Below are 25,839 nucleotides of genomic sequence, written 5' to 3'. Positions count from 1 at the left end.
AAAGAGTCTGAGCACACAGTTAAGTGATTCTGCTGTGTCATGGTTTAAGCATGACAATGGTGGTTTAAGCAGCTGCAATTTGCAAAGGAAATACAATGTTCTTTGCAAATTGCAGCTGAATTTTTCTGTTTGCTTTATTGTGAGTTCTGAAATGATCTGGAGTTGAAAGACATTTTTTTTTTTTTTTTTTTTTTTTGAGATGTCAGCTACTCCTAAAACCTGAAGAAAAAAAGGTAACACAATATCTCACTGCATACAGTTCCTGTATTAAACACATTTAACATCTGCTTCTTGTTGTATTTAAATGAATTTCCATTAAAAACAGTAGAAATTGCTGTCTTTCATAAAATTAGTCTTGTGATTTGGGTAGGGCTTTCATTTTTGAAAACAAAAATCTGGTTAAACGTGCCAATCTAGTTCCATATATTTTATTGAAAAATTATTACATTGCACACTGTACAGTGGATTACATTTTGCATACAGTATTTTTCATACTTGAGAAGTAGTTTTATATTTATTGCATAAATCAACTGATTATTAAAATTATTTTGCTATCAGAAAAACATGTATGCTTGGTTTTTTTTAAATAGACTAATGCTTTCCCTCTTTCCAAGAGAAGAAATTTAAACAAAAACTGAGCTACTTAACTAAATGTTGCTGGAATTAAGAGTATCATCTTTCATAACCTTATTGATATAGCTCTGTATTAAAAGTCTTTAGTCAACCTGATGAACGCATATCAAATAAATGCAGTAATGTCAAAATATCATCTTCATGACACTTTGAAAGAAATGCAAAGGTTATGGAAAATTCCCACATAATCACTGGTGTCTAAATTTAGTAATATGAACTGTCCCATGTAAGATTTAGGAGGAAGATAGGAGAAAGTAAGAGACTACCCTTCAGTTCTTAATATTTAGGTGCTCTGAATAACATGTCAGTTGTATACCCAACGTATGTTGAGTAGCATGCAGGAAACCAGGACTTCTTTACAGAAAAGGTAAGCTGTGATTTTATACAGAGGGATTCCTCAACCAAGAAGTATTAAAAAACACCCCAAAAAACCAAAAAGAAAAAAACAAAAATCAGAAATTAAACATCTAAACGTCAAGCACCTAAAGCAAGTGTTTGAAAACAGCTATAAATCAATAACCTCACAAGAGCAGTAGTAAGCTGGTATGTTTTAAAGGATGTAATAATAATAATATTCAAGAACAACTTAGGAAGAAAACTTCATGGTCACAGAGAAAACAATGAACAGATTAAGAGTTCAATTATTTCCATTTATCTTGTGAAGCTGGATAAAACTGAGTGATCAGAATTCCCAGCAAATCTCCAAACAGCAATTTGAAATTACATTAATACAATCTATTAAATTAATATTACTCCATTTTGAGATTACTACACTCTTACACAACATAACGGAAATAAAAACAAAGTTTACCAAAATCAGCTGAGTAACTAAGCCTTCAACATCTACTAAACAATATATTAAATAAGAAATAAAAAGAAGTCATAAGATGAGATGTGCATCAGTGATTAAATGAATCCAGGAGGGATAAAAAAAATTAGAAGGAAAGAGGTAGGCTTAACTTAAGAAGGGATAGGGACATCAACCAAACTTACTTCCTGTTCATGAGATGTCTGATTAATGAATGCATGCTTTGTGAAATTCATCTCTTTAACGTCTATCTTCCTAACAACATCATATACTTTTCTGACCTTGAACACCTGACTTCTTGGAGTTTTATTTCCATTGTAGCCCATGTCATTTCCATTACTGGGAGATGATGGGCCAATGCGAAAGACATGGCAAAATATCCTCACGATCCTTAAGAGACTCTTCATTTGAGCTTCATAATTACTTGACAAGCTGGGGGAAAAAACGGAATATTTAAGTTTTTTTCCTTGATGAAACAATTTACTATGTTAAGGAGTAAGTAAGCTAATGGTAGGGTCTGACACATACACTGAAAAAAAACCCTAAGCTTTAAACCCTAATGAATTTTAATTTCCTGCACCAGCCCCAAAAGTCAAATATAAACACTATAAAATTTCAACTAGAAGTGAAATAAGAACAGCAAATTCCAGATCTTGCAAAACACTTGTTTTGGTTTTATGTACATGTACACTTCTTATAAGCCATTGGTAAGAAATTCAACTTAGTACAGTAAGGATTTCAACATGTGAAACAAATTGGGATATCCAGATGAAAATGTTTCTCAGTTCAGAAAAGACAGCGTCCAGCAGCATACTGACTAATCAGATATGCTGCCACAGCCCATCCTCACCATTCTTCTAAATGCGCATTAAAGACCTCAATCAGACAAGGAATCAGAATGATAATGATGCCGCTATTTCTACTTAGGTGAAACAGCATCTAAAACATACTACACAACAGTACCACTAAGCTATTTATTTATCAAAAAAATATAGGAAAAGTTTTATGTCATCTTAACTGGACTGGCCAACACTGAACTGCATACCGATACAGCGTAGCATACCAGATACTCATGACTTCATGCACAAGCAGAACATTCTCCACCAAATTCAACTTTGTTTTCTTTCCTTAAACCCCAAGTAGTAAGAATTCTTTTGTCTTGAACACATAACAAAAAATGCAAGAAATTTAAACTTTTTCCACTGAACTCTACTCATTTACACATTTTATGTGAGTACATATTCAACTCTATCCTTAAGCTACTTGCAACTTTGAAGCATGTTTCTAACTGTAAGATCAGTACAGACCAGAAAACTGACATCTTAGAGCATGCTGTAAACCTCTGATGCAAATAAAGATGTTAATTTACAAATCTGAAACAGCTAGGTGTAACAGTACCTTCATCATGATGTCACTCTCCCTATGGCATGGGTAAAAGCAAAAGACCTATCTGTTTTCAGCACTACATCTGAATGACTGCCAGAGAGGTAGTAATTTCATAATGCCACATATTAAGAATTTTACCAAACTGATATACAAAGTACAACTTTCTTGTCACAATCTAGACTTTAACCAGAAAATTTTTCAGTAATAGAGATAAGAAAGAAACACAAAGATGAATTGTTAAATTTCTAATCAGGTAAAGAAAATCCCCTGACTAGCAGGCTGTAATTACATTACCAGAAGCTCTAGTCACAGCCACAAATTAGCACTGGTATATAAGCAAAGATTTTAAGGAGAAAAAAAAAAAAAAAAAAAAGAAAAAAAAACCCCACAACCAACCAAGCAAAAACCATTGACTGAAGTTTAGCATCCCTCAACAGCAGTGTTTTCCTGGAGAAGTTTCAGGTTTAAATCTGCAGGAAGAGGACCCAACTATGTAAGAATACCTTAAAGCACTTTTAATAGTTTACTGAAGCTTTTGCTAGCATGTTTGTAAACATTCAGCTAGGCCAAATTGGCACCAGCAAGACCAAATCATGCCACACTATAATTATTCCTTGGAAAGAGGAAATACGTGATGGAGGTAATGCCAACTGGACAGGCTCCTTGCTGGTACTCAAAGCAGAAGTCCTCAAGCAAAAGCTCAGTGGCACTCCTGGCTACCTGATACAGAGGCGTTACAAAGAACAACTTCAGACACTTTTGAACTAAACAACAAACAAACCCAACAACAAGGGGCTGTGGGTTAACACCCAGGAAAATAACAGTGGTGATATTAAGTTCAGCCATGCAAGAGTATCATTGTTGGAGGTTTTCATGTACTAAGTGCATTTTACATACTACCTGTTGGAAGGAGGAGAGAGAGGAAAGAGGCCTAAGCTTAGAGGGTCTATATTCACCAAGTACTACCATCATCCTCATTATGTTAATAACAAGGCAGCTGAGAAATGCTTAGTTAAAGTAGAAACCGAAGCCTCTGACAGGGAAGAGAATTGGAGAGAACAGTTTTTGTGAAACTAAGTTTTGTAACAGAAAAAGAAAATAATTCCATTTCCCTTGTGACATATTACAAAGTACCCAAGAGAACTGGGCCAATACAAATCCACAGGACACCCTAAGTACAGGCATCTCTGGAAATGCCTCCTCAACACAGAAGAAAGCTTCCAATTTGTCCTCAGTCTCCGCTATAACCGATACGCTGCAGTACAGAGTAGATACTGGCTCAAATTCAGAACAGTACAGCCACATTGATACTGTTTCTACAGCCATACTGAGGGAGCACTGCTCAGTACAGAAGAGTAATAACAGTAATAAATCAAATTTAAACACATGGTCAGTTTATCTCTGAAGATAATGAAATAGAAACTAATACTGCCTCATATGATCTAATCCAGCTACCATGATTTCTGATGTCACCATACAAAGCAAGTTTCAAACCCTTTTCTGCAGAATGCTTTTACACTTTATCACAGTTTATTTGTGAGAGATCTGTGGACTCTAATGAAGTCTGGAGACAAAAGGAATGTGTTACAAGTTAAGCTGATTATACATTAAAGCCCACCAACAGCTAAAGCTCTTCAAAAAGTTATCTTTGCAGTAACAAAATGGCATTAATACATCTATGCACTTTAACACCAACTATTTGAGGGGTTTAAGCTTTTTATGCTCATTCACTGAAGCAAACACTCATGAGAACAAGACTGTGATTAATGGTGTCATGAATTCCCTAGCATTGCCTAGGAGTTCTGATCTGCTACCTACAAGCTCCATCCAAATTTAACATGACTGATATCAAAGAAAAAAAAGGCACCTAGAACTAAGAATATATTATTTAGTCTCCATCTAGCTGATGGGCTCCCCACACCTCAGCCCCTGTTGAAAAGAAGCATTCAAAGTCTTATTCTTCTACAACCTATGCTGACAGACCTCTCTGGTTACAGAACACTCTTAAATCTCTCTTTTCCAAAAAGCCATCCAGAACACGTTAGTAAAGAAATTCCACTCATGCTTTCAGGCTCTTTACCTCTTTCAGCAAAGATTTTCTTGGCTTTTAGTAAAGCATAAAGGTTAGAGCAGATTCTGCTAGGTTTTGAAAACAGTAAAACGATACTGGTGTTCCAACATGTCGTGGTTTAAGCCCAGTCATAAATCAGAACCACACAGTCTCTCTCTCACTTCCCCCCCTTCCCCTCCCCCCACTCCCAGAGGGATGGGGAGGAGAATCGAAAGAATTTAACTCCCACAGGTTGAGATAAGAACAGTTTAATAACTAAGGTATAACACAAATCACTGCTGCTACCACCAATAATAATGATAATGATAAGGGAAATAACAAGGGAAGAGAATACAACCGCTCACCACCCGCCGACCAATACCCTGCCCAACCAAGCAGTGAACTAGCCCTTCCGGGTAACTGCCCCAAGTTTTATATCCTGGGCAGGACGTGCTGTGGTATGGAATACCTCTTTGGCTCGTTTGGGTCAGGTGTCCTGTCTCCACTTCCTCCCGGCTTCTTCTCCTCCCTGACAGACCATGAGACTCAGAAAGTCCTTGGTCAGACTAAACATTACTAAGCAGCAACTAAAAACATCAGTGTTATCAGCTCTGTTCCCATGCTGAAAGTCAAAAAACACAGCACCACACCAGCTACTAAGAAGGCGAAAAGATGACTGCTGCTGCTCAACCCAGGACACACCAGATTACATAACTCCCTCAAACAGATGCCATAAAAACTAGGAAAGTGCATTAGGAAAATATGCTTGCTTGTTTTATGTGTTTCCCCAGGTAACTGCTGCTTGCGCTGCTGAGACAGCACAGTGGCACATAAACTTTTGTCTCATATATATTAGTAGCCATGGAAGGCACTCAGAACCAGCAAGACTCTTCTCACACATAGTAAGAAAGCATGCAGAAAAGTTAAGATATGAAAGAGAAGAAAAAAGGAGGGGGGGGATGACTGGTAGTTGGCTAAAAAGCTTCCCTTCCCAGAGCTGATATAGCCAAACTAAACAAAACAATGCACTTTTCTGCAACTCAGGCTTCTTGGCCAGCAGCCATACAAGGACACCAATCTCCTTTCCTCAAGACAATGATCTGAACAGGCACTGTCATGAAGAATCAGATTTGAGTTCCATCTACTCCAGCATGTGCCAGGTATGAGATAGTTCAGATTATTAAAACTACTAAGTGGCATTAACTGCCAGGTAGTTTATCAACTTACTTACGATCCTCTCACACTTACCTAAGCAGTTTGTGACCATTTGTTGTAGCAACTTCAGCAAGACTTGTTAGGATTTTAAGATACTGGCTTTCACTCTGCTGAGACAAGTGTTCCAGAACTTGCCGCAACTGATACATTAAAACAAAAGAAAATGCATATTGTCATGAAGTGTCAGATCAACATTTAATTTAGAACATTATCACCCAAGCATTAAGAGCTAGCAATACTATTGTACATCTATATTGTCCAACATTTAATCTAACCTCAGTTAACATTTCATTATAATTCACACAGATTACTGAAGAAGTATACCTTCTAGTACGAAGGTATGGTACGACAGGATATACCATATTATAACTGAATGCTTAGCCATGTATTAATAAATTATAAGAACAACTTATTTTCATCTGAAAAAATGAGTAGGCTACACTTCAACTTCTTAAAGTCAAGAGCATATGTTTTAGGTTTATAATTCATCATTTACCTGTCTCCCCAGTTCACTCCTTGGTTAGTTTATGACAATGTAAATGAACCTTGGATCCTAGAGTCTGTTCTCACTACCTTCATTGCTCAAGTTACTGAATGTCCTTCCTTAGATAAGAAATCAGACACTGATAATCAATAATTGTTCTGATGACTCTCTTCTCAAATTTGTCCCTTTTCTTGCTAATACCATCACTTGGCTCACGAAGACTAAATGCTGCAATTGCCTAGACACTACCCTGTCTTCAAATCCCCTTTGTTCTACACTTATCTCCAGCCTAGACATTTTTTGCAGATAAACCAAACTTTCAGCAGCACCGCTCTTCATGCATTCCTATTGTATCCTCATTTACTTCCTTCTCTCTCACTTTCAGAAAGTTCAGTAATCCTTCTCAACTTCTCCTGTAGTAAGGTGATATGAAAAGGCATGTCATAAAGGTCATTTACGCCAACACTCTGCCTCGAGGCATAAGCACTTGTATCTTCACTCCAAACTGATCTGCCCAATCTGCCTGCCTGGTTTTCAGATGTCTTCTACTCTGGAATCTCTGCAGCTTCACTAACTGATTTCTTCTAATACTTCACTTCCTTGACTGTGTTAAAGTTTTCCCCAAGGTTCAAGTGAACCTCTAGCTACAAATGGCTGAGGCAGTATCTTTCTCCCTGCAGTCTGTCAGTAATTTTCCAGTCTGTAAGAACATTTAAGCTTATGTGAGTCCTGACTTCCAACATGCAACCTGTCTCTTCATGTCATCACTTTCAGAGAATATGAACTGGTCATTACCCAAGACTTTGGGAAGAACAGCTCAGACTTGGCCATAGAAAACCACACTAAAAATGTTTCCATTTTGGCAATGAAGCATAACAGCGCCACATATTATCTAATATAGTACACATACCCTCTCATTCCCATCTTTTGCACACACCTCCTCCCATGACTCAGACAGACATTCATTTTTCTCATCTACTGTCTTCACTTATACAATATACAATAATATGGTTTGCCATTTCCCTTCCTGTAGAAAGTCTTTTTTGTTCCATGGCTTTAGTTCTTTAACTTCCTTTTACTTGAAATCACCTACACTATTCCTCATGCTTCTAACATACACTTTGAGAATTCTCACCTCTGACATTTAACTTTGTAAAACTCAGACCTGTCTCAGAAATTTCAAGACTGTTTCTATATAGACTTATAAATGCTCGAGTTTGCAGTGGAAGTAATGGGATTAAAGAAAAAAATAAAAACTTCAAAAATCTAGCAAACCAAGTTCAGTGAAGTGGCAGCCAATACCTTACTAAATCTATACTTTCTTTTACAATTTACAGCCTGTAAAATTGTTTGCAGTTATTTTCAAGCAAACAATATATTAAAACCCCACAGCAATCTAGATTTGGAAGGGGGAAGAAAAGCATCCCATGCTTCTTTCCCCCTGTGCGAATCAAGAAACAAAAAAATCTTTTCCTTGTTTTTTCCTTTGCTTTAGACTGCACTACCCCACAATAATAAAAGAAACAAGGTCTAGAAGAACCACTGAAAAAGGAACAGAATAGTTTCATCTACAGCAATAATAACCAAATGAAATTGCAGCTGCAATCTTTCACACTGTTATTGCACAAGCAACTTCATACAGATGAGTGCTCATATGCCAAATGTTTCAGTTCATTCTAAACGATTCAAGCCTTGAGACATATCCTAGAATGGATGTCTGCAGATACACACTAAATGAAAGAAAATAGACCCTATTATATAAAGTAATTATATATATAGAATGGTCTACCAGCACCTTAGTACAAACAAGGTACAGGCTACTTGCAACAAATCTGCTTTTTCATTTCTTACACTGTCTAGATCACTTTGACAAATATACAAAGTTAGAACACTACATTAAAATAGATCCTACATTTAACCCCAAATTCTTGTGTCTAATACTATATGAAGACTCTGTATTTTCCATGGAAGGAAAGAAAACCACATTATGATCAACTTCTGGTAGTGTATTCTAACCAGGACACTAGTATTAAGCCATCAGATCTCTACCACACAGATATATAAAACTATATACATATAATCCTGTGTTACCATGTTTTCCCGTAGATCTTCATTCTGCGTCATTTGAATTATTGTCTGGAAAAGTCGAGGATGGTATTGTATTAAGACTTCACAAGTCTCTCCATAACCACCCTAAAAAGCAACAAAAACTATTTTAATTAAAAGAAACATCAGAATTGGGGCTTATACTATTACAGGCATTAACACTTACTAAGAATTACCCATTTCTTTTAATACTGAATTGAGTAATCCAATCCTAACATAAATAAACTCAATTTCAATAATGTATCAAAATTAGATATAACAAAACTTTTGAGAGAAGGCAGAATCAAATTCTTTCAGTATAGCAGGTCATATGTATCTGCTCCCCTTCTGTTTTGTTTTTTAAATGCTTTCTCACGTAGAAAGCCGAAGTTACACTTGAACAACACTTAACCTAACAATTTACCAGCGCTTATAAACAGTGCAATATTTAGCTTCTCACTGCTGATGGGTGACACACATCTACCTAATTACAGCCAGAATCTAATCCTTCAAAACAAATATTTTCCTAAAGGTCCATAAGGCACAAATCTGACTTGTTAAAAGAAGAAACAGGATAAACTCATGAAAGGATTATTTAACTTTAAAATCAATACACAAGTATGATTCCACTTGTGCCTCAGATCAACAGCTCAGACTTAACTTCATTAGCTTTTGAGAAAAATGTCTTTTAGAAATAACAGAACTTGAATTTGTGTTTTATTTGTATCAACTCTTATTTAGCACAGCTGCATTTTTAAGCAGGCACCTACCACCTGAATACACAACAAATCGTCCACTGAAAAGACGACTCTGTAATGGATTAAATGCTGCAAATACAGAGGTTCCTTCTTTTTGCATGACGGTTTATAGCTCACTACAGTGTTAACAGATTCATTAAATAGATTCATTTAATTGTTCCTGGTGCCAAGAAATTAGGTATTAAAGTTAAAACCACTCAGAATCCACAAGAATTGATGAAAGTCAGTTTTTCAAAATCAAAGTAATACCAAAGTAATACTACCAAGGTTAGCAAGAATTTCAGTCTTTCATCTAGAAAGATGTATCTATACTGAAAAGCAAACTGGTAAGCAAAGGAGAGGGAAAAAAATAAAAAAAAAAAGAGGTAAAAGGAAAGAAAATATTTTGCTTGCTCACACAGCAAGATCATCAGTACAAAACAGCAAACACCAGGGGTCACTACTCACACCTAAAAATGTTGACAGAATTTTTATGCATAAAGCCATGCCCTAGGGACTGTAAAACCACAGACTGAAGCACATATTCAAAGCATTAATCATAAAAACCAAGGATTCCCAAACTTTCTAGTCAACTGGAGTTCTGCAAACTCTTCACTTCTCATAATCTCCTATCTTGCAAAGTCTTTAAAGATGTTAAAAACTTTCTCAAAGGCTGCAAATTGGGAACGTGCCTGTAGGATCACTTTAATTGCAAAAAGTTATTTTTGCATTTCTCTTTCGCCAATGGCCTTAAAAATAAAAAAGATAACTGATTGAGTGACACTGTAGTAAGTGACAAAAGTTCACAGGAAGAGTGCTGCTAACTCAATACCTGTACACAGAGATCCAGTGGAGTAACACCATTTTTGTCTGGTAAATATTTGGCTCCTCTCATCAAAAGAATTTGTGCAGTGTCTCTCTGACCATGGCTGTTCAAAAGAAGAGAAGAGTTAACACAGCACTTATGCTCTACTGTAAGCGATAATCCGAGTATTGCATCTAAAACAAAACCCACATAAGCTAGGAGAAAACATATTTATAGTATGAAACTAAACCGAAACATAGGATGTAAGATAATGCCACCTACATTTTTCTACTACCTTTCAAGGCCACTGCAGAAGCACAGTGCAACATTAGGGGCTTTACAGTCAGACTTTGAGCATCAATACCCCTTCTGCCATCATCAGCCACTGCTAACACATCCTGCTCTCCTTGTCATCAAGGACCTATAACCTTTCTTCCAAGGTGGCAGCACCACCAGCTGGCACTTCTGACAAGGAGATGTTGACCTCTGCTATGCATCCTGTTCATTCCACACTGCCAACTGCTGATTTGTAAAAGAATATCACTGTTGTACTTGCAACACATTCTCTTCTCATGAAAAGCATTCAAGCCAAGGCAAGTTACTTAATTCTTTTAAAACAGATTCTAGTGCCAGTCCCTAAATCAAGCACCCAGGCATTCAATTAGCTAGCAGCTATTTATTTGCCAATTCCCTTCTCCTCAACTGCCCAGAGTCAGAATACACTAGCTCCAGATACCAAGGCTCCCACAACATAACTCTTGGCAGGCCACCAGGTCAATCCATTTCTCCTTTTCTTTATAGTAACATTTAATCATAGGTGAACTATTTAAACTGTAACCGAAGCACAGGGATTAAAAAATTGTAGATCTTCTACCAAATAGCAAAAATGCTCCAATTAAAACAAAAGGTAATTTATCATATGTTATTAGTTTTGACATAAAACTAAACTGTGAAGAAAACAGAACTGATAAACACAACAATATAATTTGAATTCAATATTGTAACTTTAAATCATATATGCACATTTCATGTGCACTGTAATACCACACTCTACATTAAAGAATAGTGAAACTTGCCTCACAAAAGGTTGCATTTTCAGTGTACTCAGTAAAATCTAAGTTGGTATATCTCTTTTTTTCCCCAAAGTAAGTTTAGTAGTTATTAATTTATGACTCGTGCTAGAATATACACAGCTGTGTTTAACATATCTGTTAGAAAAAGGTATATAAGCCTGCAGTACTAAGTATTTAGATGAGACACCAAACTACATTCAAACATGAGGCAAGATTAAGTACTAGTCAGCTTTTATGTCTCCTAAATGTTATGCTTTCTAATCATTCTTATTGCAGAAAGGAAGGGGGGGAAAGGGGATCCATTTTACTTTTAGCACAATATTCAAAAGTAAAGAATATATAACCTGCAAGCGAAATAGAGTGGAGTTGCGCCTGACACATTCGGCCTGTTTATATCTGCACCACTGTCTAGCAAACACTGCACCGTCTAGAACACAAATAAATACCAGTATTAGAAAAAAGCAACAGAAAAGTCTATTGATTTGCAACTATTTATTGTCATGCATGTCTAATTACACTGAAGGATTTAATTTTCCATAATGAATCTCAAAACCAAAATTCCTAAATACTATATGGAAAATCATGGCTGTCAAAGCTCATAAAGCTTTTTTTGAACTTCCCTTTTTTTATAACTATGCCTTTTACTGATCTTTCACTAATCCCAAAGACCCCCAGAACTACAAGCTATTTAAAAAAGAAAACTGACATTTTTTAGAGAAGTAAAGCTCACGTCAGTGACAGCTATAAACAGCCTTATCACAAGATGAAGACTTAAACACACATTATAACAGATGAAATAAGTAAGCAAATTCCAAAATATTGAGGAGACTCTCAAACAAATTTTGCTATATTCCAGTCACACAAAGTAGAAAAGTCTGTAGTTGACAGTTTCTCAGAATTTGGGGTTCCAAAGTTGAGCTCTGACAATGACAACAGAAAGGATCTGAGTAGAAAGATTTTTTTTTCTTTCTTAATTATTATTTGAACTGTAAATAGTCCTGGAGACAATCTGTGTAACTCTACATGCTGTAATGCAGTTCTGGTAAAGCATCCAGACTTGTACTCTGAGAGCAGTCAGCTCTAATGCAAGGCCAGGCCTAAAAATTATTCACACAGATCAATAAAAGAGGAGTCCATGTGAACTTGTTTACTTCAAATATTAGATATTTAACTGACCCAACTTTGCAGCCATTTTTTATTCACAGTAAATTAGGCTCATTTCAGATTTCTAAAGCACATGATTGCTGGTATAATTATAAATCAAATACATTATAAAAAGTAAGGAAGAACATTTTTAAATGTTTAGCACTACATCAAAACCTGCTATTAACAAAGCAATAACAGTACCACAGAATGGCTGAATAGTACACAGTAGGTCACTTAAGCTCTCATGAACACTGAGATCAATCATCTCCACAAGAATAAATTAGTTGCTCCCATTCAAGTGTATGCAGTCAATACTAAGACAAACAATAGAGTTGTTCACACTTCCAACCATTATAATGTGCATGAGTAGCCTGAAGTCTATACAGAAAATACACACAGCAACATCAAAGCATTAACCAATTCTTCACAAAGCCATTGTGTTAATAAAATTAAAAAAACTTACTGTCTTGTGCCCATTTTGACAAGCTACATGAAGGGCTGTCTGTCCCATTGCATCTTCAACATCTACATTACTGACATGCTGAACAAGATCATGAAGCAATTCTGTTCGTCCGTTGACAGCTAACCAATGAATCTAAGTATAAAATGATTATATGTATGTTTTCTTTAGCAATGATAGAAATATTTCATAAATATTATTTTAAACCTGACTGTGTTACTGTTGATGTTTTAAAAGAGAAGCTTTGAACAATACTATCATATGCTGAGGTACTTCAATCGCAGCTTTTGATTCTTAAGGGCACCGGCCACACAGCAGTTTTGTATATTTACATGTAAGGTGGCAGAAGCTTAAGAAATGAGAATCTTCAAATTATTCATTCACTTTAAGAGCACATTAAAATGAGCAGCACTTACTGCAGTCAAGCCTTCATTATTACAAATGTTGACATCTGCACTGTATTCCAGCAGCTTGCTCATACATTTCTTCTGGCTATAAACAAAAGAATACATTAAAACACATGCAGGAAAAATCATTTACAAAGACCAAGTATCTTAGAGCTCCATTCACTCTAATTCATCATTGTACAAACTATAGCAGTTCTACTTTATAAGAAGTATGGTGCTGAACATGTGAAAAAGTGATCATGAGTAGCACCAGAGACTCATGCAGTACAAGTGTAGTATACGACAGCACAGGGTTAAAAACATAGCTGAATGCTTTTGGGGAAAGCATAGTAAGTACTTAACCACCACTCCAATAGCTTCTGCTCAGCATGAACTACACTCCCAGGGTAAGAAGCTAGAGCTCAGCTAATAGAAATACATGAAGTTCATCATCATCTCTACACCTTAGTGAACACATTTACAGAACACCACTAAATCATTAAATAATGAGACGCTCACTGTAACCTATATAAATCTTTGGCAAGAACGACAGCTGCCTTAGTGAAAGTAGGGGTGTTTTTTCTACTTTATGTTTAATTTGGTCTTTTAGTGCTCTCCAATGCTCCAAGTCCTTTACCCTTAGGAGTTTATTCTTACTTTTCCTTTTTATTTGGTACCTCTCACACTTTCTCATGCCTCCTTTCCACCTGTCTCCTGTGTGTATTTCTGCATTTCATCATGTACCACTTGGCTGCTTCTGTCTCCCTTCTCCCACATACCTAAAAGTCACTAAACACTACCTCCTCATTTGAAGGACCAGTCATGATACAATTCAGTTAACTGTAACACATACCTGCTCTAAAAACAAAAAGACAAAATTACTATTATCATGTGTATGTTTCCACATACCACAGTTCAAGAAGTAAGACCTAAGGGATCTCAAAAAGGTGCTTGCTCACCATTTTTGGGTGAGGTTTTTTCCCCCCTCTCTCCTAATATTGTGCATGCAAGCTTAGTATTCTTTTGCTTGTAGTAAAAATTTCCTTGAAGACACTACCTGAAAAAACTCTGAAATCCCTACATCTTCCAAATCCTCCAGTGTCCTCTTTGAAATCTTTTCTTACTTAGCTAACTGGAAGGTGAATACATCCCTTGTTCAATCACTGGTGTAATAAACATTAAGCTCCTACTTAACAGAAAACACTAAAATGACCGGCACTAAAACTGGCATTTCAGACATAACTTCCTATTCATAATAAAAATATTTTCTGAATATTCAAGGTAACTTCCATGTTCCCCGTAAGTGCGCCATCCTATTTTCAAAGGTGAAAACCAAAGTATTTTGTCTCAACTATGCAAAAATATTACAGAACATGTCAGCTTAAGTGCACGACGCACAAAACATTCAAGAGTTTTTAAAACTTTCTTACCCATTCCTTGCTGCTAAATGGAGAGGTGTGCATCCTGAAATGTCCTGATAGTTCGGATTTGCTCCTTTTTTTAATAATAAAACAAGGCATTCGACTGATCCACAGCTAAGAACAAAATAAGGAAGGGAAAAATCTGAAACAAGGATATTTACAAACCAAATCTATACTGAACACAACAGCAATACTATGTACAGATTACATTCAACAGAAAAATCTTTACACAAAACTGTTTTACACCCTCATCATTCAAGTTACGCAAAGCTAAAGACACTTAAATGCAGTGAGAACTGAGTGATCATAATGTGCACTACTGAACAGATGCTAGCCTTTTATGTGATTTTAGTGACTTTAAAACTCGATGGTGAATCTTTAAGACTGCCATTTGTTTAAAATAAAGCTGTTCAAAATGTTTCGGTTACTATATCCTCTCATCTCCCTATTTTTAATCTATTCACAGGACTGAATTTTCTATTTAGTAACAACTCCAGTATAATTCTTTACGTTACACTTCACTGTCCAGAAGTTATATTTAAACCTTAAGAATCAGAAACCCTCAAACTCATACAAATATCTTTGCTATTTGTTTTGAACCTCTAACTCCATTTTTCTTTTCATAATATAGAATAATCAATATCACCAAGAACACAGAAACTTTGCATCGTATGTTTATCTTGCTCCTGAATTTGTCAAGAGGAAGAGCTGAATGGGAGGATAAATATATTTTCGTGTCTATCACGACCATCTTATCCATTGTCATGAATCTCCCCAATGACGAAACTGCTACCAAACAATCCAAAGAAACCAAAGACTGGCTGTACAGTAAGTTACAAAACCAGCATTTCTGTAACCTCTTAGTGACCCAACAACTAGCCAAGATAAAGGAGAATCCAGAAACTAGGTGTAACACAATTTCTTGGGGTTTATGATCAATGAAAACAGCTTTTCAAAGATAGTTCTAAGATGTATGCTAAAAATTTGCTTGCATTTTTTTTCTTTGAGTACTTTCTCAAGTAAATTTTACATAAGCAGCATGCAATTCTGAGATGGAATACCTGGGAAACATATTTCTAAAACAGTCTGCTTAGAAAGCTGGAAATCCTACCTACATTATGCCCAAGTACCTGCTATTTATGTGCAATGCCACTAGTATTTTTTTTATTTTTACTATTTTTTCAGTTTAAACGTAAGAGCCTTCAAGATATTGAAAATGGTACACATACAGAACATTCACTCATTAGTTTAAAGTTTAGTTTCCTGAAAGGCCATTTCAAAAACTATATGGTTCATTTCTATTAAGATAATGTTAATCTGGCTGTTTCTTGGCAATAAAGATTTATCCTCACTGAATAGATACATAAATAATAAATAATCTAGGTCATGGAGTTGAAATTTGCACTTAAGCCTTTCACTCAGGATATAAAAATTTATTAGAAATGAGTTATATTCCCTTCAGGTATGGTCATATGAAGTTCTTTGTAACAGCCACTTCCCAGCGAACATCCAAGTACTTCTCAGTGGTTTAGAATACTGCAAAAAAAAGATCACCTGCAGACAAGATTTCTCTAAATCTACAAAATCAAGAGTAATCTAGCTATACAAGATATACATAATGGCTACATTTCTTCACAAATTGATATTTCACAGAAAGGAGAAAAAGTATCCACCTAGACTTCCTTCACTAAAATTTAGAAAGCCATTTGATATTATGTGTAAAAACTATCCCCTCAATGAGGCAGGCATATTGCTAAAAGAACAAACAAAATACAAAAAAGAAGTGTAAAAACAAAATGTTAACTGATACTACAGAGTTTCCCAGCTTACACTGGTGCCTTAGATTTGTGGTATTACTTTCATTGTTAACTTCTGGACTGGACTCAAGTAAGTCTTACTTTGCTGCAATATGAAGCAAACTTCTCTTCACACGTCCAAATGCATAATTCACATCAAATTTTGAATTTGACAGCAGCTCTGAGACAGACCTTTAAACAAAAATATAATTTTAAAGAAAGTATCTCACGTTATCCAAGCAAAGTATATACACAAGTACCCTATTTCTTTCTTGATCGCTATTTCTTTTCCCTCCAACTAACAACATCCAACAGCTTGCAAGTGTTTACATATTAACAGTACTTTTACTCTTTCACTTCTTACTTGTACATAAAACATGAACTGTAACACTGGGCAACTGTTTCAAATGTAAACTAGTAAGAATTAGACCAGATGGCCAAATCACTTCACTACAAGCATGGAAAATAAGCATATTAATAGCTTTGGTTTGAAAAAAATATAAATTCCCATTTTCCTCCTTAATCTCTACCCATATACCCTAACCAGATACCCAGCAGCTCTCCCAAACATAGGCAGAGTTCAGAGGGAAGACTGGTACATGAAATCATCATAATGATTTCAAAGGACACATGACATGCCAACAGGATAATAAATTTAAATAGGACCCTTCAAGACTTAAGGAATTAATAAAGATTAAATAATAGCTAAGATAAAATATTTCAAAACAAGCAAAACTGCAAGTGAACTGGTGATTTCAACCTCTAGTAATGAGCTGATCACATAACTTAAAACCCTTGCACACAATCTCAACAAAATATTATTTAGCAGAACAAATGTTTATCCTGATCAGATAAACACTTTACAGTTTCAGTAAGACCTGCTTGCCTACAAAACTCATCAGAAGGTAGCACCACTTAGCTGGCACTATGTAACCCCCAGTTCCCACCCTAAGGATCGCTGGGTAAAGGAAAACAGCTGGTCATCTGAGGAATTTCAGAAGAACCAATCTCATTGTACAACTCTTATTCCACGTCTTTCCAAGACGCCTAATGAGACTAGAAGTTTTTAAGTCATCAGTAAATGCACACTCAGAGCTACACCCCAGTTCCAAAAAAAAAAAATTTAAAAAAAAAAGGTATTTGTTCTTATCCTAGAACAAATTACTCTATGTGTATCAACAGAACAAGTCTATGGCATAAAACAAAACAGGTTTCTCAGGTAAGAATATGCTGGAATACACACAGTCAGTGACTAACTTCAGCTACAGAACTCCTGAGAGCGCTCCAGCAGCTACAACTCTTGCAAACATGCTGGTTTTTCAGAACTTTAAAAAGAAAAAAACTTTAAAACTTTAAAATCTAAATTTTTATATCTAAAACTTTAAAAAGAAAAAAAGGTAAAAAAAAAAAAAAAAAAAAAAGAAAGTAAGGAAGCTCTCACCTGTGCTGGTCAGCCATAACCATCGGCATTAGTGTATAGACAGCAGTTTCATTGTCTGTGAAGAAATTAAATTATTCCGTTATAACAAATAAATCTTTTCTGTGAAATAATCTAGCAGCACTTAGTTACCTTTCAAAGTGTCCACTGTTCAACAGATTATTATTTTTGCACAGGTTATACATAACTAAAGTTTCATTATAGAGAAAATGCCACCACCCCTAGAAGACGTAATTAAAAGGACTGATACATGAAGTTCCAATGTGGTGGGTTTTTCTTTTACAAAGTAATAATTACAGAACTTTCAATGGAGCATCAATTTTTCTAAACTGACAATTCTGTTAAGTCAACATATTTAAGAAATGTGTGTTAACAAAAAAAAGTAAATAGCTTATTTTAAGAAGGAAACTTCCAAGGTGACTTCCATAGTCCTGGATACAGACAAGTTTGTAAAAATTATTTCTTTAAATTAAGTTGTTTCACAACCATTTTGTTTTGTCTCTAAACATGAACACCTGAATGCAATAAATTTCAATTTAATTTCTGCTCAGTTTCATATTCCACATTTGAAGGCAATACAAAAAAGGCCGGAACACAAAGATGCAAGTCAATGGTGGGAACAGAACGACATTCAGCTATACAGTCCCTGCCAGGACTTCTGCTGCACATACCAGCACACTGTATGGGTATGACATGCCTGTTTAGCCACTTACAGACTTTCTGGAGTAAAACATTATTTTTAAAGGACAAATTTTAGAGCAGAGATTTAGATTATATATTAGGAAAAAATTCTTCACTGTGAGGGTGGTGAGACACTCGCACAGGTTGCCCAGAGAAGCTGTGGCTGCCCCATCCCCAGCAGTGTTCAAGGCCAGGCTGGATGGGGCTTTGACAAACCTGGTCTAGTGGAAAGATGTCTGTGCCTGTGGCAGGGTGTTGAAACTAGCTCTTTAAGGTCCCTTCCAACCCAAAAAATTCCAGGATTCTATGAATTCGACAAATCTTTGAAGACTTTAATGTAGAATAATCATTAATAATACTGAGGTACATTAATTATTATTGATGTATAATGATTATAATTTCCAGCTTGAAGCAAACTACCCATTGTTGGGAGCACAATCTCCACAGACTTTTCATGTAAATGCCAGCTTATGACAGGAGGGACTATACTTTCTGAGAACTCAGGTATATAGTCCCAGGGTATGGAAATATCAGACTGTTCTTATAAAACTTTTACTTTGAACATCTTTTTCGTTATCTCTAATTGATCAAAATGTTCCAAATTATCCAAAAAGTTACAAAGCTATCAGAACAGGAAGAATTAAACCAGATCCAAACAGGTGTAACTTCTCGTATCTTTTATGTACATGCTTCTACCCATTCAGTACTTCCACTAGATAGGCAAACTGACATTTACCAAATTAATTCTTCAGCCTTATCAACTGGAGTCAGAGAAAAGCTTCTCATGCTGCAGTTACGCTATTTGTTATTATTCCTCAACAGTACTCCAAGATTAGTGCTGCTACCCACTATGTGAAGCAGTCTATAGGTAGCTTACAAAAGAAAGAAGCAATTTTAATCTATGATTATCTCTGAACACTGAAAAGAGATGTCATATTCAAAATCAAATAATAATTATGTTATTTATTAAAAAATTGAATAGTTTTAATATTGCTTACAGTAAACACATGGTAGAAGAGACACAAACCTCCCAAAACACCAAATCACATTTCCAAGCTGTAGAAAGTCATTCTAATCATCCCCAAGTTCAAGAGTTTCAACTGTCTGTAGATTGTTCCTTATGGCAGAGCTCTGTGAGCATTAGATAACTCCACCCCTAGCATGTACCACTAGAATTTTTGCTGGGGTCTGAGAAGGAGGGAGGCTGGGTGGGACAAGACACACACACAAAAAGGAAGAGTCCTGGAAATAAAATTAAATAGATGCTAAATAAAGATATCTACCATGAAAATGACTGGATCACTTTAAAAAAAAGTATTCATGATTAGCTTCCAGTGTATCTAAACGGGAAAAAAAGAAAAGAAAAACAAAAAACCTTCTTGTTTGGGCTCTGTTCCACAGATCTCTTGACAGGAAGATAAAGCTCTCAACTGAAACAAAAACCATAACTTGAGAACGCTAACTAAATCTTAGACATCCTTTGAATTTCCACAATCATGCCCTATTAAAGAGGCAGAAGAAAAAAAAAAAGAAAAGCTTTAAATACACCAGCACACTTAACTGAAATGCTTCATACTAATCCCAATTAAATTTAACTGTATTGCAAGTATAGCAGTTTAGAAAAAGACAATAGTAAAATACAAGTGTAACTGGGCCATTAAAGGTGTTTATGGTACAGTTACAAAACTAAGCCTTCTGCTGTTCTATTAACAGAATCTACACTGTGGAGCATGTGCTGATTTTCCCAGAATTTTTCTGTAGAGAAATAAAAGGAAGTGGAAGTAAGTAAGTAACTTTTGTGCCTATTTTAGTAACTATTATCCCTATTCATAAATAAACACCTATTAACTTAAAGTTTATGACATCAGTGAAAGAAAAAGTATTATATGCTTCATGCACTTATAGAACATATTTATTATCTAACTTACTTGCATGTCAAGTTATGAATATCTAAAGACAAAAAATAAAGCATGCAAAATGCAGAGTCAGAATGAAACAGCCTAAAGCCTACTGCGCTTTGGGCTGCAAGACCTAGCTTTTCAGGCACTTAACAGTAGAATCCAGAAACACTTACTTTATTTCCTAAGAGATTTTGGTTTGAATTTGGCAGAGATCACAAGCTTAGAGAAGCGTCAGCATCATCCATATAGTACCTTAATGGCCACAGCACATGCATAGGAAATTAAATACCTGGATTTAGTGCCTTCGTCAGCGTAAGAAGTTCAAACATACATCTCCATTTCTTAAGAGAGTATTTTCAGTTTAAGGATGGAGAGGTAAACTATGTATCTTTCAAATTAAAGCTATTTATGCAGCAAGGGAGAGGGGACAGAAATCATAATTCAAGAGGCCAGATACAGCATACAAGAAGCCACCAAACCGCATGCCATACTAGACTGGTGGTGGTATTTTCTAAGCTGATCTTGTCTATACACGTTTGGAGCAAAACACTACAACCCAAACCTGCTTCTCAAGCAGACTCTGGGCAGGCCTGAATGAACCTGGAGAACACCAAGGTCAAGAAAGACATGTAATGAGCTATGATGGACCATTATACATATAACCAAAGTTAGATGGCCATTGAATGGGTTTTCTTGGAATGTAATTTGAGACTTCATTGCCTGAAAGTCCATTTATATCTCCTTTTTTCAGTTCAGCTGTGACCTGTTTCATGTAATTCTTAGAGAATACACAGGATTGACATTCCTTCTGCGCCACAGGGCAAGAGAGGTACTTGTTCGGAAGTCACAGAACTTGCACTAGCATTGACATGATTACCTGTGAAATGTAAGATGCCCAAGGTAAGAAGAAAATAGCTGAACTCAAATTCAGAATGAATTTGCCTATTCCAGTACTGGTGTAAATTTAAAGCAGCTCCAACTGGCATAAGCTGTGCTATGCATTATTCATACCACCATCATCACTTAGTTAAACTGGTGCTACTACATTATTTCTCCAAGCCTGAGCTCACATTAACAGTATTACGTCAGTTTTCACTGCTGTCATTCCAAGGCTTGCTTGCAACAGCAGCAAAATCCATCTGAAACTTGTCTGTCAATCTTGCGAAATTTATGAGCGACTGCACTGGCAGACACTGAAGCTGCTGGTGGGTGACAAAAACGAAAGGGTGTAGCAGCTCAGCGCATGGGGAAGAATATATGCAGCAGTCAGGTTCAAACAGCAAAGACACAGAAAACAGAAAGTTACTTGCTTTCTTCCACCACCGGAGATGAAAGCTGGCAGACAGACAGCCAAAGACTAGTCCGTAAAAATAAACTCTGAAGAAAGTACAATGACAGCACATGACTCACAGGAACAGAAACTTTTGTGTATCCAAAAGCTTTTAGAGGTAGTCCTCCCAAAAACTGGATCTGGCTGGAACACTAAACTACTTGCTGTAAAAGCCTGAAGCTATATTTTCACATCTATCCCGATATGGGACGGCTAGCACCCATGTGAAGTAGTTTAGAAGCAGTAAAATTAGCCTGTGACCAGTGCCTTTCAACACTATTTCATAAAAAATTCAGTGCTATTAACAAAAACAAACTACAAACCAAGGATTTGTCATCACTAGCGATGACACAGACGAAGCACCTAAGGAAGAATTCAAAGCCGGGCAAAGAGCGTCCAGCATCCCGGACCACACTTTCACCCGGGCCCAGGGGCAGCAGCCGCGGGCAGGGGAACGACGCGGCCTGTGTACCGGGCACCTCCGTCCTTCGGCGGCGAGACACCGGGGGAAAAAAGAAGACGCGGAAATCGCTACTGTTGTTGTTATCACCGTTATAAACTAAAGCAAGCCACTCGGAGGAAATGGGAAGGAGGGAGCCGTTTTCCATCCTCCCATGCCGCCTCACCGGACGAGGACACGCAACGACCACGACTCAGCTCACCCCCGCCCCGTCACACCGGGCCGGGCCGGGCCAGACCGGGGCGGAGAGGCCGCAACGGTGCCGGGACAGACAGCGAAGACAGACCGCCCGCAGCCCCTCTCCTACCGTCAGGCAGCTCCACGGTGCGGGCTCGGCGCAGGGACCTCGTCAGCCGGTTTAGCTGCTCCATGGCTCTCTCCATCCTCGGAGCGCCCAGCCCACAGCCGCCACCTCTCCCTCAGCCCATCGCAGTGGTGGCGGTGGCGGCGCGGAGGCCGCTCACGCCACCGCCAGCCCCCGACCGTCTGCGCATGCTCAGCAGCTGCGCGCATGCGCGGGTGCGAGAGCGTGAATCTCTTAGTTCTTACGGGACAAAAAGCCCCGAAACTTGTGGAATATGGGTATTTAAACGTTTTCTTGTTACAGGAGGGAAAGGCTTTTCATCAGTTAAACGAGGAGCCTTAAACCTGAGTGGTTACTGAAAGTGAAAAGGAAAGGCGCTTATCGAGGCTGAAAAATTTGAATGGCTTTACTAGCACTTTCAAAGTAACCACAGGAAAAGGAAGGTATAGGAATTGTAACCAAAAACATAGAAATGTAAGCAGCGCTTAATAATAGCAATCATAAATAGAGTAAGACATGAGAAGCAAAGAACGAATCTTCATAAATTATTTGTCAAGTCTTTTTGTGTTTCAGTCGGCACTCCAAACTGCAACAAGGCACATAAAATACTTGAATACAAGGGCAAATTGTTACACTCTGAGAATAGACTAAGGTGCTCCCAAGTCAGCTGCAAATACTCAATGGAGTAGAAGACTTTTTTTCAGCAAGAAAGCCCAGATTGAGTTTATCACGTTTCTTCTAGCAGATAATGGAAAAAGCAGTAGCATAGAAATGAGATATCACCATGGATTTGAAATCCCTCCCGCGTCACAGTCCACTGGTCCAAAACATTTTTTTTCATATTCTTCTAGTCCTGCTGGCCACACTGTTTCTGCTACAAGCCAAGATAGCGTGGTAGTTCATGTTTCACCAAGGAATGAACTAAAAATCTGAGCTTATGATATTTTTGTGGGGTACTGCAGATAGACAGGAATCTGACATGTTTCCATTTGCCTTGATTCCCCTCCCTAGCAGTGAACTCTCAACTGCAATTTGAGTTCCTGGGAGCTGCTCTGCCAGCACAGATTTTCTTCTCCACTGCATTGCAGTGTCAGGAGTCAGCACATCTTCAGAGTGTGGCTTGGAGCCATTTTTCCCGACAGCCATGTGCTCCCTGTGGGCTGAGCCAGCTTCTTCTGGACACGCCAGTAGGCTGGGGCTGGGAACTGCCTGCATCTTCTGTTCAGGAAATTGTCTGTGCTGCAAGTGAGGCTATGTAACAGAGGACCTTTGCAGAATTACAGTACTGATTGACTTAATTCACAGAGAGCTACTCAGCTACCTTCCTCTTTCCTGTGTTGCCATCAAAGAACATAAGACATTCACAGAAAACAAGTCCATGCTGCGTTCCCTCTGCTCTTGAGAGGACTGCTCTTAGTGCTGAATATATCCTCTTAGGGACTGAGGGAATTCAGATAGAGAACCATGCATAATCCCAGTGAAAACAATGCTGAAGGATCTATACGTATCTCTGTGATTCCCATTCCTAATGCAGCTGCATGTCTGTCCTATACATTAATTCATACAGCTGTATTTTAGTACACCTAACCATGTAAAATGCTACTGCACTGAGATTTACAGTAACCTTTTCAGGATGTGTTAGGTGTGTACCATTAGATAGATAGGCTTTATATGTATATACATGAATCCTTGTTATTCCAGATGCATTTCAGATTCCAAAATTTATCTTTACCATTGGTATCAACAGTAGTGAGGGCAAGAAAATGTACCATTAAGCTGTTTCACTATTAACTGTTACCCAAACCAGAGATCGTTTCAATTGTTTCTTTTGCATATATATGTTAAAAACAATCAGTGCAACCTCACTGTTTTCAATGGGATCTGTAAGACATTTAATAATGCGTAATAAGGATTATGTCCCCATTTATTTCTACTGCCAAATGAAATGTGAAATTGGCTGTGTTCAGATTTGAGTTCTGAGCATCATTATTTGTGCTATAGCTGCAAGGTTATACTAATAGAAGCTGTAATAATAATTCTTATTATTGTTGTTATTATTCACACAAATAAGTTCTATTATTTCTATGTCTTGTCTAATTTTTCAGGAATATTCTCCTATGTAAAAAGATGCTGGGTTTATAATCACTTAATAGGATTTCTTAAAACCATTTTAATATCTTCTTTTAATGGAAAACTTAGTTCCCTAGATAATACTGAAAAACATGTTCTAGAAAAGTAAAAATTGTGTATACTTTGACAGGGTTTCTTTTAATTTTGCTATGAAGAGATTTCCTCAATGGGGGAAATTCACTCAGAGAATGCTCTGAAACTGAATATTCTCTGAGCAAAGTGCAGTTGGTTTGATTCTGACAACTGATAGGTAAGTAGTTGTAGGTCAGGACATCAGAGAAACTCCCCATTAATTTTACTGGGTTTATTTTATCTGCATTGTTCAACTATTGAATTCTTTCGTTCCATTTCTTTCCTGCTTTGCTATATGAACTATAATAAATTCTGGTTTCTCTTTCTGAGACTTGTAACAGTCCTGCAAAAGAGGTTTTAATTTGTTTTAATTCTATGTAGAACCTAACATAAGGTTAAAAAGGTTATGTGCAGCATCCATTTCTATTCTTCGTGGAGCAGTTAGTGCTACTTGACACCCACCTGCATTTCCTTGAAGCTGAGTTGCTGAAATTTCTCAGTAATAAAGCATCCACATTTGAAGATGTACTTTTTAACTCTTTTGTCTAATATGTCCATGCCCCTTGTCTGAAGCAACTCAGTTCTGTTATATTTCTGCTCTATTTCTGCTCTATTTCTGTTGTATTAATTTCTCAAAAAGAAGTTTCACTGTGTCTCAAAAAGAAGTTTCACTGTGTCTCAAAACAAATCCACAGTGCTCAAGGATTAGAGTGAAGATAACTTTGAACTATTTTCATAATGTCACAGCCCTTAACTTTGCAACATCTTTACTGGAGCTTGAAAAGCTTACATCTATGTCTCGTATTTAAAAAACAGCATCAGTCTTCTTTTAGTAAAACCCATCTTCTGCACAAAGCGTTTTTGAGAAAAAAATACCGGAAGATGAATGAGACATAGACAGACACAAGCCTTTGTTCTGCTAATCATTATGCTCCACTTGTTGTTGGAATCAGTGGTGGAATCAGTGAAAAGCCACCTATTTAAATATCTGCTTGGGCAGTAAGGACTTAATAATTATTCTGTCCTTGTCTGCCTAGC

The 25,839-nt window shown here is 37.0% G+C and overlaps 1 protein-coding gene across 9 annotated transcripts in view; it reads right to left on the bottom strand.

Annotated features, from left to right (window-relative positions):
• HACE1 (HECT domain and ankyrin repeat containing E3 ubiquitin protein ligase 1) overlaps window positions 1–22,749 on the bottom strand; it is a 52,743-nt gene extending 29,994 nt beyond the window's left edge. For 4 of the 9 annotated variants that reach the window (XM_080616719.1, XM_080616724.1, XM_080616720.1 and 1 more), the window contains exons 1-11: window positions 22,603–22,749; window positions 17,927–17,981; window positions 16,588–16,677; window positions 14,699–14,803; window positions 13,299–13,374; window positions 12,886–13,017; window positions 11,621–11,703; window positions 10,231–10,327; window positions 8,668–8,769; window positions 6,126–6,232; window positions 1,627–1,873 (exon numbers count right to left, since the gene is read on the bottom strand). In XM_080616719.1, the coding sequence (XP_080472845.1) occupies window positions 1,627–1,873; window positions 6,126–6,232; window positions 8,668–8,769; window positions 10,231–10,327; window positions 11,621–11,703; window positions 12,886–13,017; window positions 13,299–13,374; window positions 14,699–14,803; window positions 16,588–16,677; window positions 17,927–17,981; window positions 22,603–22,678 (1,170 nt within the window). In that variant the 5' untranslated portion in view covers window positions 22,679–22,749. Of the gene's footprint in view, window positions 1–1,626; window positions 1,874–6,125; window positions 6,233–8,667; window positions 8,770–10,230; window positions 10,328–11,620; window positions 11,704–12,885; window positions 13,018–13,214; window positions 13,375–14,698; window positions 14,804–16,546; window positions 16,565–16,587; window positions 16,678–17,926; window positions 17,982–19,631; window positions 19,847–22,602 lie in introns of those variants that run through there. The other 5 variants (XM_080616723.1, XM_080616722.1, XM_080616721.1 and 2 more) reach the window with 5 other exon arrangements.
• Between the last annotated feature and the right edge of the window lie 3,090 nt (window positions 22,750–25,839).

The sequence above is a fragment of the Psittacula echo genome, assembly GCF_963264785.1.
Source record: "Psittacula echo genome assembly, chromosome: 4".
Lineage (NCBI taxonomy): Eukaryota > Metazoa > Chordata > Aves > Psittaciformes > Psittacidae > Psittacula > Psittacula echo.
The sequence above is the reverse complement of the archived record's forward strand: the minus strand, read 5'-3'. Positions and strand labels throughout refer to the sequence as shown.